Raw genomic sequence first — 12,016 nt, forward strand, 5'->3', positions numbered from 1 at the left:
ACTCTCACAAGCCTGTTTCTGGATTAAATGATACAATCCACATAAAGTATTTAGCACAATACCTGGCACATAAGAGCCACAGGATGAAGTTGGATAAATGGTAGTTATTACCACCACTGCTGCCGCCACCACCATCGTGTGCTTTGCTTAGGACTACTGATTTTAGACCAGAGGAATCTAACAGGAGATGACTTTACTGAAACGTTTCCCTGAACTTTCCTGAATTGCTAAGATCCGTTATGAACAAACAATAACAATCAAAACAATCCCAAAAGATCGCTTTGTCTTGAGAGTTTTTTGGTTTAACTTGAAATATTTAAATATATTCAAATACTTAAATATTCAATAGCCTTGTTCCACATCCAGTAATAATAAGAGCAGTGACTACCATACCTTAAGGAGTTCACTGTTGTAGCTGCGGGTAACCATTTAAATTCTTATTGGACTCCTGGCAACCTTTGAGTCTACTTTTTCCCTAGCTTAAAATAAGGTTCTCTAAATGAGAAACAGAAAATGAAGTAAATGAGCAGTCTCAACGGTCTACAACCAAATGTTTGCAGAAGTGTTCCCTAAGTTTTCTTGTTTTGGGAATGTGGTAGTCATTTGGTCAATATTTCTGGCCCCTCTTGCTCTCCAATTACGAACAAAAAATGGACTAAACTTCCTGGCTCCCTTATGATTGGATAGGGCCATGTAACTAGTTTTGACCAATGAGTTGTTATGAGATGAGTAGAAGTAATGTTGATTACTTCTAGGCTGCAGCATTTAAAGATGTGAGATCATTCCGAGCTCTCTTTTCCTCCTAGTGACTAGCAACATTCATAATGGCAGCAATCCCTTGGCCTGAATCCCCAAGTAATTCTGATACGCCAAATCCCCTGCTAAACATCAATGTACATGTAGAATGATTAGAAATTAAACCCACTGGTTTTACAAGTCACTCAGATGTGGGAGTTGTCTGTACTGAGGCATTACTAACCTATCTTGATTGGTAAAGCACATTCCTTCAAACTAGCTCATCCCACCAAATCTTAAATACATGCACACCCCACTTCTTTCATGTTTGCCCTTGTAGTCACAAATGGGAAATGAAGTTGCCTCTCATTTGGAGGCATACCGGTTGAGAGAGGATAGGAACACTCTGTCAAAAACAAATGCCAAACTCTGCTAACTCATCAGCTAACCTTACTAAACGTAAGTAACAAAGAAATGCCTTTTTTAGCTTGATAACACTCCCTATGGAAGTTAACATCTGTCTTGATTTAGTTTTCTGCAAATAGGTGCAACTCCTTATAAATGCTGGGGCAAAGATGGCCAACCATCTGCCAGTGGCCAGGCAGCATGTGGCTCTCAATTAAAAACACACCAGAAACAGCTGAAGCAATTGTGAGGAGGGAAAACTGGCAGAGCTAAAAGAGTACTTGGAAAAAAAAAAAAAAAACAGCAAGATACCTATCCACACAAATAAGCACAGCCAGTCAATTTAATGTAATAGATACACTAAATAGGATACATATCATTTTACCTCTTTAGACAAACCAGACTTCCCTTTTTAAAAATGATAATGTAAACCAGACATATAAACACACTGGGGATTTTGAGCCCACTTTCAGTAGTCCCTCTCCTGATATAGGTGGTATGGGGCCTTCTACCACCTCATTTATTCACTCCACTCTTCCCTTCCTAATTACTTCAAAATAAAGCTCCTGGGACAGGCGCAGTGGCTCACACTTGTAATCCCAGCACTTTGGGAGGCCAAGGCGGGTGGGTCACTTGAGGTCAGGAGTTCAAGACCAGCCTGGCCAACATGGTGAAACCCATCTCCACTAAAAATACAAAAAAAATTAGCCAGGTGTAGTGGCATACACCTGTAGTCCCAGACACTTGGGAGGCTGAGGCAGGATAATGGCTTAAACTCGTGAGGCAGAGGTTGCAGTGAGCCGAGATCACACCACTGCACTCCAGCCTGGTTGACAGAGCAATACTCCGTCTTTAAAAAAAAAAAAAAAGGGGGGGTCCCTAATTTAACCTTCTTTCAAAAGGAGCCAATCAGGCCAGGTATGGTGGCTCATGTCTGTAATCCCAGCACTTTGGGAGGCCAGGGTGGGATGATCGCTTGGACCCAAGAGTTTGAGACCAGCCTGGGTAATGTAGTAAAACACTGTTTCTATAAAAAGCAAAAAATTAGCTGCAGGGGGTAGGAGGCAAGGGGAGGGAGAGCATTAGGACAAATACCTAATGCATGTGGGGCTTAAAACCTAGATGATGAGTTGATAGGTGCAGCAAACCACCATGGCACATGTATATCTATGTAACAAACCTGCACGTTCTACACATGTATCCCAGAATGTAAAGTTTAAAAAAAAAAAAAATTTACCCAGGCATGGTAGCACATGCCTGTAGTCACAGCCACTCGGTGGCGGGTAGGGGTGGGGGTCTGAGGTGGGAGGATCACGCTTGAGTCTGGAAGGCTGAGGCTGCAATGAACTGTGATCGTGCCACTGCACTGCAGCCTGGGCAACAGAATGAGACCCTGTTTCAAAAAAACAAAACAACACAAAGCAATCGGCCGGGCGCAGTGGCTCACACCTGTAATCCCAGCACTTTGGGAGGCCAAGACAGGTGGATCACGAGGTCAGGAGATCGAGACCATCCTAGCTAACACGGTGAAACTCCGTCTCTAATAAAAATACAAAAAATTAGCCGGACGTGTTGGCAGGCGCCTGTAGTCCCAGCTACTCGGGAGGCTGAGGCAGGAGAATGGTGTGAACCCAGGAGGCGGAGCTTGCAGTGAGCCGAGATTGCACCACTGCACTCCAGCCTGGGGGACAAAGCGAGACTCTGTCTCAAAAACAAAACAAAACAAAACAAACAAACAAACAAAAAGCAATCAATACCAGAAACATGAAAGAAAAATTCCAGTTCTCAGAGCTGGTTTGCTAACCATGGCAAGATACTTGCTAAGGGTAACAATACACACAGATCTTAAACAATTTAAAAACAGCTTCAAGAAAGTACTATAAACCTTAGGATACTGATTTTCTTCACCATGCAAAACACAATAATCTTAAAATGCCATGCAAAATCAAAAGAACTATTATTCAGTCATCAATGGACAATTTCAGTTAAAAGGGCTAAAGTGGCCTAGATAAGTCACATTTGCCATAAAGCATGTACTAATATATTTGACCAATGCATAAAGCATGGAAAGTACCACAACAAGCACTTACCACAGAAGAATGTGAGCCTTTGGCTCTTCCATCTTAATACCCCTCACAGACAGGTATTGATAGTCTCACTGAGCATCTCCCATTTCCCCCAACTTCAAATGCCAAACAAGCTTGTACCTCAAAGCGTTCGTCTTCACAACGATAAATATGTTCTTCATATTGAGTCTTCTTGGAACTCACAAAGGTAGAGTCCTCAGACCACGAAGGGAAGGAAACCCAGGTATCATTTAAAACCTTTGGGTAGAAGAAGAGAGACTGAAACAAAAGCCTAAAAAAGCTTTCCGGTGATTAAGCATTCTGAATGAAAAGACAAAACTCTAGCAGAGAAATAGGCAACTAACATTACTTCACAAATTTCACCTTTATCAAGTTTACAAAAAGGTATTAGTAAGAAAAGGGTTCTGAATATAAGCGGAAATATAATTCCAGTGCTTTGGGAGGACAAAGCAGGAAGATCACCTGAGCCCAGGAGGAGTGACCCCATCTTTACAAAACTAAAAACTTTTATTTTTATATTTTTAGCTGGGTGTGAAGGCATGTGTAAGTCCCAGGTACTTGGGAGAATCATTTGAGCCCAGGAGGTTAAGGCGCTATGAGCCGTGATCACATCACTGCACTCCAGCCTGGGTGACAAAACAAAATCCTGTCTCAAAAACAAACAAAAATATAGAAAACATTTTCTTTTTAAAAAGGATTAAAAAGGGTTCTTAATTTAATCATTCATATAAATTGTCAATCCTTGGTACCACCACTCCCTTCCAGAAAAAGCTGAGGACCCAGGGCTGATCTTTGCTAGGGAAGGCCTTACCTCTTTACAGAGAGGAGTCCGTCCTGTACACTTGGGCTGTTGGTAACTCTTTGGTAAGGCTCGATAGCTGGAGCCCAATCGTTTACAAGAAGCATAATCTATCTCCATAGCAATGCCCTCTGTGGCTCGCTCCTTTGGATAAGTTTCCAGATGTACAGACTCCTTATAGCCCAGAAAGTTTTTAAACCAATTAAACAACTCAGGGAATTTCCTGAAGAATCAAACCAAAAAGTGACAAGCAATTAGGGGCAGGATGCAGTTATCCTGAGGTATGACTACTACCATCTGGTTTTGGATCAGAAATCTACCAGGGACAAATTATTTCCTGCCTAAGAACTGCTTCTGAGCATTTGGTTTCCCCTTTTTCTAATAAAATACTCTCATATCAGTTAAAGTGGTGATCAAAGAGTTGTACCGAAACCAGGCAAAATAACAAGCCATTCTTTTGCTCAAGAATATTGCTTTAATGTTCACATAATTCTTAGGTTGTCAAATATAGTAAAGATTCCAGGCTTGGTGTAGTGGCTCACGCCTGTAATCCCAGCACTCTGGGAGGCCGAGGCAGGTGGATCACCTGAGGTCAGGAGTTCTAGACCAGCCTGGCCAACATGGTAAAACCCCATCTCTACTAAAAAACATAACAAAAATTAGCCGGGCATGTGGTGACAGGCACCTGTAATCCCAGCTACTTGGGGGGCCGAGGCAGGAGAATCACCTGAACCCAGGAGGCGGAGGTTGCAGTGAGCCGAGACTGCGCCATCACACTCCAGGCTGGGGAACAAGAGTGAGACTTCATCTCAAAAAAAAATTATAATAATAATTTTTTAAAAAATTCCGGAACTCTGGGAGAGATTTTTCTTGATAAACATCCAGCACTGGTCAGAAGATCAGGAGACCACTAGTCTTGGCCATTAGTCAATAAATACTTAATGCTCTCTCTATTTTCTCATCTCTAGAACTGGACTAGAAGACTTCTCAGGACTCTTTTGGCACTAACATTTGAGTCAACTGACCTATCTCAAGTAAATTAACTTTGCCTATCATATACTCTCACAAATCAAATATTACCTGGCCTCCATATCATGCATCAGGGCTAAGCCCCTCACTTCACTTACCCCAGGAAAGGAGAGACTAGTTGCACAAGCTCAGCACGAGAGATCACCTCCTGGTTAAAAATAACAAGACAGCGTAGGAAATTTTCGTAGGCTTCTGCACTCCGAAGAGCCTTTCGGACCTTATGGAGACAACGGGAAGAAAAACAGTTTTTGTTTTTCTTAAAGTGGGGAACTGAAAAGGGCCTCACTCTGTCGCCCAGGATGGAGCACAGTTGTGTAATCTCAGCTCACTGCAGCCTCCCATCCTCAGCCTCCCAAGTAGCTGGGACTACAGATGTGAGCCACCATGCCTGGCTAATTTCTAAATTTTTTGTAGAGACGAGGTCATATATTGCCTAGGCTGTCCTGCCATTAGTTTTTAAAACTTGGGGAAATTTGTGGCTGGGCGTGGTGGCTCATGCCTATAATCCCAGCGCTTTGGGAGGCCAAGGTGGGTGGATCACTGGAGGCCAGGACTTCGAGACCAGACTGGCCAACATGCTGAAACCCCATCTCTACTAAAAATACAAAAATTAGCCAGGCATGGTGGCACATGCCTGTAATTCCAGCTACTTGGGTGGCTGAGTGAAACATAAGAATCACTTGAACCCGGGAGGCAGAGGTTGCAGTGAGCTGGGATAATGCCACTATACTCCAGCCTGGGTGACAGAGCAAGACTCTGTCTCATAAGTAAAAAAATAAAATAAAAATGGGGAAATTTAAACTGATATTTGATGACACTAAGGAATCAATGTTAGTTTTTTTTAGATGTGATAATGATTATGTTTGCAAAAAGGAGATTTTTTTTGTTTGTTTTGTTTTGTTTTTTAAACGCAGTCCAGTGCTGTTGCCCAGGCTGAAGTGCAGTGGTGCGATCTCAGCTCACTGCAACCCCTGCCTCCTGGGTTCAAGCAATTCTCCTGCCTCAGCCTCCCAAGTAGCTGCGATTACAGGCATGTGCTACTATGCCCAGATAATTTTTGTATTTTTAGTAGAGACGAGGTTTCACCGTATTGGCTAGGCTAGTCTCAAACTCCTGACCACAAGTGATCCACCCGCCTTGGCCTCCCAAAGTGCTGGGATTACAGGCGTGAGCCACTGTACCCGGCCACAAAAAGGAGTCATTTTTAAAAGAAACTTACTAAAATGTGTATGGATGAAATAACGTATCTGCAATTTGTCTCCAAATAAACTGGGATGGGTGGGAATATATATGAAACAAGTACACTGGCTAGGATTGGGAACTGCTAAAGCTGGATGGTAGGTACGTGAGGAATCATTTTACTATTCTGTTTATGTATGTTCAAAATTTTCCAGCTGGGCGCGGTGGCTTATGCCTGTAATCCCAGCACTTTGGGAGGCCGAGGTGGGTGGATCACCTGAGGTCGGGAGTTTGAGACCAGCCTGGCCAACATAGTGAAACCCCATTCTACTAAAGAAAAAAATACAAAAAAATTAGCTAGGCGTGGTGGTGGGTGCCTGTAGTCCTAGCGACTTGGGAAGCTGAGGCAGGAGAATCGCTTGAACCCAGGAGGCAGAGGTTGCAGTGAGCCAAGATCACGCCACTGTACTTCAGCCTGGGCAATAAGAGTGAAACTCCGTCTCAAAAAAAAATTGCCGTAATAACAATTTAAAAACTGAGATCTCGGAGTATACCTTCTCATATGCTTGATTCTCCAGACCATATCAGAGTTACTCAGGCTTTTGTTGCCTCATTTTTTTTTTTTTTTTTTTGAGAACGAGTTTCACTATTGTTGCCCAGGCTGTAGTGCAATGGCGCGATCTCAGCTCACTGCAACCTCTGCCTCCCGGGTTCAAGCGATTCTCCTGCCTCAGCCTCCCGAGTAGCTGGGATTATAGGCACCCGCCACAACACCCAGCTAATTTTTTTTTTTTTCGTATTTTTAGTAGAGACGGGGTTTCACCATGTTGGCCAGGCTGGTCTTGAACTCCTGACTTCAGGTGATCCACCTACCTCGGCCTCTCAAAGTGCTGGGATTACAGGCGTGAGCCACTGCGCCCGGCCTGTTGCCTCTCTTAACATGTTTACAGCAAGAATCTTTGCCAAGACTGTTTTAAACTCTGGTAATCTGGAATAATGCTCTCAAGACAGTTCTGTCCTCTGATCTGGTCTTTTTTCTTCCTCTATTTACAATATTGAGCATCTTAATACCAAAAACCCAAAAATGATCAATGGCATAGACAAAGTAAAACTAGTCTAGCTAGATTACCAATGTGGAGTTTCAGTTCCAAATAAGTATTTAGCACTGTGATCCTTTGGTGAAGACCACAGACTGCCACCAAACCAAGTGGCTTATCAGCAACCCCTGCTCCAGACTTCCGTATGCTTTTCTTAACTATTCATCAGTAGACACTATATAAAATCTAGACTTTTAAAGCTAAAGATAAAAGAACACTGTACCTTTTATACTGTATACCCTATTTACCTTTACTTTTTATTAGCTTTCAAACATACACAAAAGTAGACAGAAGTATAACGAACCTATGTACTCACCCCAACCTCAATGATCTATAGTAAATTTTGTTTCATCTATACTCATTACTCCTACCACTGCATTTTAAAGCAAATTCCAGACATTTCATCTAGATATAGTATATATGTTTAAGAAAAAGTACAAAGAAAATGCCGTTACAGGACTGGGTGCAGTGGCTCACGCCTGTAATCCCAGCACTTTGGGAGGCCAAGGCAGGCAGATCACCTGAGGTCAGGGGTTCGAGACGGCCTGGCAAACATAGTGAAACCCTGTCTCTACTAAACATACAAAAATTAGCTGGGTGTGGTGGTGGGCGCCTGTAATCCCAGCTACTCGGGAGGCTGAGGCAGGAGGATTGCGTGAACCCGGGAGGTGGAGGTTGCAGTGAGCCCAGATCACGCCATTGTACCCCAGCCTCAGCAATGGAGTGAGACTGTCTCAGAAAAAAAATTACACAAAAACAAAAACAAAAACAAAAAACCCATTACTCTTAGAAATTAACTTATTTTCAGAAGACTCCTTAAGGCAAGGCATGGTGGCTCACACCTGTAATCTCAACACTTTGGAAGGCGGATGCTGAGGCTGAAGGAGGTTTGCCTGAGCCCAGGAGTCTGAGACCAGCCAGGGCAAAACATTGAGACCCCCTCTCTCCAAAATAATTTTAAAAATTAGCTGAGTGTGGTGGTATGTACCTTTAAGTCCCAGCTACTCATGAGGGTAAGAAGGATCACTTGAGCGCATCTCTTAAACAAAAAAGGCCAGGTGTGGTGGCTCACACACACCTGTAATCCCAGCACTTTGGGAGGCGAAGGAGGGCGGATCACCTGAGGTCAGGAGTTCAAGACCAGCCTGGCCAACATAGTGAAACCTCATCTCTACTAAAAATATAAACATTAGCCAGGCGTTGTGGCAGGGCCTGTAATCCTAGCTACTCGGGAGGCTGAGGCAGGAGAATCGCTTGAACCCAGGAGGTGGAGGTTGCAGTGAGCCAAGATCACACCACTTCACTCCAGCCTGGGCAACAAGAGTGAGACTCTGTCTAAAAAAAAAACCCAAAAATGTAAAAAAAGATTCCTTAATAGCATCTAATATTGAGTCTGTGCTAAGTTCAATTGTCTAATTAATGTCTTAAAAATTGGCTATTGGCCAGGTGTGGTGGCTCACACCTGTAATCCCAGCATTTTGGGAGGCTGAGGTGGATCACTTGAAGCCAGGAGTTTAAGACCAGCCTGGCCAACATGGTGAAACCCTGTCTCTACTAAAAATAAAAAAATTAGCTGGGCACGGTAGCAGGCGCCTGTAGTCCCAGCTGTTTGGGAGACTGCGGCTGGAGAATCGCTTGAGCCGGGGAGGCGGAGGTTGCAGTGAGCCAAGATTGCGCCATTGCACTCCAAGCTGGGCAACAGAGTGAGGCTCTGTCTCAAAAATAAAAATAAAAATAAAAATAAATTGGCTTTTAAATCCAGAATCTAAAGTCTGCATGTCACATTTGGCTTATATATTTCTTAATTCTTACTTAATTTACAATAGCTTCCCTTCCCTACCCTTTTCTTGACATTTATTGGTTGTGATCTAGACTTCTACACTTGTCTAAAAGCACCAACCGCCCAGGCAGACTTTGGTAATGATTCACATCAGAGCTAAGGACTCAACACTCTTGCAGGACTCTCCTGCAAAAAGCTCACATAGGCAGAGTAGACAGAAAGGGATCAGGAGATACCAATCATGGAGATGTTAAATCATCTGCCCTTCTGCAAAACCCAAGAGGCACAAAATAGAGTCACTCACCACAGATCAATCCAGGTTGATTCCTACCAGTGAGAAGCCCAACAGGTCCCAGCTACCCTGATGAAAGTTTCCTGCTAATCATCAAGTTGACTCCGAGGAGCAAATCACACTTAGGTTTATTAGGCCAAACTAAGGCACCACACAACATCATTTATGCCAATAATCTCAACTCTGGTTGCTCATTAGAATCAGCTGGGTAGCTTTGAAAACATGCAAGTAAACTGGAATTCCCCTGAATGCTATGTATGTGTGTACTACAAATAACTATCACAGCAATAAGATTACAAGTCATCTTAAATCCTCAAAAATTGGTACAGGCACTGGTACTGCCTGCCACACAGACCTGGATATCTACAATGGGAGCTCCAAACATCTTTCAAGAGAAACATAATACATTTTCTAAAAATCTGTCTTCTGCCCCAAACTGCTTCATAAAACCAAAGCAAACAATGCTACCATTTTTCTAGCTATGCTAATAGTACTAGCAGACTCAAAGGACTCACAACTGGGAAACTATGTTAAAAAACAGAAAGTCCTAATTAGCCTGACACCTTTAAAACGAAACCTTCTGGGGGAATAAGATGATTTTCTTTTGGCATTAACAGGCACTATCAAATCTAACTCATCCATTACTCACCTTATCAAAAAATAACGATTCTGTTCCACCACCATGTTTGCTGGCATCTGCCATAGAAGAATCCTTCAGATTGAGCAGTTTGGGTTTCTTCTGCAAAAGAAAGATACAAACATGTGAGATTCAAAGAGTGGTTTTCTCTGAATTTTATTTTTGTCTGTATTCAATGGTTTCATCACTGAGTGATGAAACCACTGCTGATTAATAATTTGAAACAAATGAGAGAACTCTAACCAACTCACTCCATACCCTCTAAGATTTCTACTCAAATTTTCTATTTCAGTTTGCCTATTAAGTTTCTTTCTACAACAGAGGTTCAAAGATCATTCTACCCCCAAAATGTTTTCTCCAGAAATGATCATGACATTACTGTGACAAACTTTTAGAATATCCTTACTTTTTCTAGGGAACCAAAGTAACTTCATTTAGAATCTAATGCCACTGTTTTGTTCTCCTACCAGCTGAGGGAGAAAAGGCTGTTTGTAAAAAGAGCTCACATGGCCTGAAATTGACAGAAATCAATCTTTAACCCGGAATAATATTTCAATTAAAAATGTACTTAAAAAGCATAATTTGCTGGGCATGGTGGCTCACGCCTGTAATCCCAGCACTTTGGGAGGCCAAGGTGGGCAGATCATGAGGTCAAGAGATTGAGACCATCCTGGCCAACATGGTGAAACCCCGTCTCTCCTAAAAATACAAAAAAATTAGCTGGGCGTGGTGGTGTGCACCTGTGGTCCCAGCTACTCAGGAGGCTGGGACAGAAGAATCACTTGAACCCAGGAGGTGGAGGTTGCAGTGAGCCGAGATCACGCCACTGCACTCCAGCCTGGGCAACAGAGTGAGACTCCATCTCAAAAAAAAAAAAAAAAAAAAAAAAAAGGCACGCCAGCAATATCCACTCAGACTAATATTGTTCTTCTAAAAGGAACCAACAGGCCATGATATAATCCTGTCAGGCAAGAAGTTACTTTTAAACTCCACCACTTACTCTCTATGAAGAAATGCACAAACTTTGTGAGAAGTAGCACATTTACCTTGGCTATCTCAGAGTATACTTTCCTAAGAGCTGCAGCCTCTGCTTACACTGCCTATGGAGAAAGTAGGCGGAGAATTTTAAGCCCCCACTATATTCTTTCCACCTGTAGGTAATCAAGAGTTGGAGGACGTAAATCCAAGCATGGAGTGTATCTACTGAGCTGATTCTTGCTACCCATATAACTAATTCTCTTTACTGAAATGAAGAAATAGAAACCATTATTACGTTCAACTTGATTTCAAAAGAAGAAACCATGACAAACACTAATAAAAAGGATACTTCAAAAGTGTCAGTAACACCTAGTACATCAGACCTTGTAGTCAGTCACTTACTATTCATCAGCCACCTCTTACTATTAGAAATTCCACAAACTTTTGTCATTATTTAATTCTGCAGACATATCTATCTCTTCTATATTACATACTGCTTTGAAATTCACTGAAGAATTCAACATTCAATACATACAACTAGCCTTCTCCCTATCATAGCTGTGTTACATCAAAGAAGGGAGCACGCTAAGTTTTCTGCAGGCAGACCATGAGTGTTAACTATAACAAAAAACATCGTGTAATGGATTACTAATAGGAGTTTAAGACTTCCCTCTACTATAGCCCAAAGGTCCTGCCTTGGAGATTAAGATGATACACATAAGATCTGGTAACCCAACAAAGAACTTTGAGCAGGACAGGGTTCTAGACCAAAGAGATCTCAAAAAACACATGCACTCTACTCACAAGAGGACCTCAGAGACCACTTATTTCTGAAATAATTCTCAAGCTCAAGAATGTTCTTTCTTAACACAAGGCAGATTTAAAGCATCAAAGAAGAAGAAGGGGCCAGGCGCGGTGGCTCATGCCTGTAATTCCAGCACTTTGGGAGGCCGAGGCGGGTGGATCACCTGAGGTCAGGAGTTCAAGACCAGCCTGGC

At 42.5% G+C, this 12,016-nt stretch overlaps 1 protein-coding gene across 11 annotated transcripts in view; it reads right to left on the bottom strand.

Moving 5' to 3' along the window:
* The window catches only part of SIN3A (SIN3 transcription regulator family member A), an 84,173-nt gene that overhangs the window by 25,526 nt on the left and 46,631 nt on the right, over window positions 1-12,016 (bottom strand). For all 11 annotated transcript variants that reach the window (XM_024232879.3, XM_024232878.3, XM_024232881.3 and 8 more), the window contains 4 exons: window positions 10,053-10,142; window positions 5,154-5,272; window positions 4,039-4,249; window positions 3,348-3,464 (listed from right to left, as the gene is read on the bottom strand). In XM_024232879.3, coding sequence (XP_024088647.1) covers window positions 3,348-3,464; window positions 4,039-4,249; window positions 5,154-5,272; window positions 10,053-10,142 — 537 coding nt within the window. The remainder of the gene's footprint in view (window positions 1-3,347; window positions 3,465-4,038; window positions 4,250-5,153; window positions 5,273-10,052; window positions 10,143-12,016) is intronic.

Source organism: Pongo abelii, chromosome 16 (assembly GCF_028885655.2).
Source record: "Pongo abelii isolate AG06213 chromosome 16, NHGRI_mPonAbe1-v2.0_pri, whole genome shotgun sequence".
Lineage (NCBI taxonomy): Eukaryota > Metazoa > Chordata > Mammalia > Primates > Hominidae > Pongo > Pongo abelii.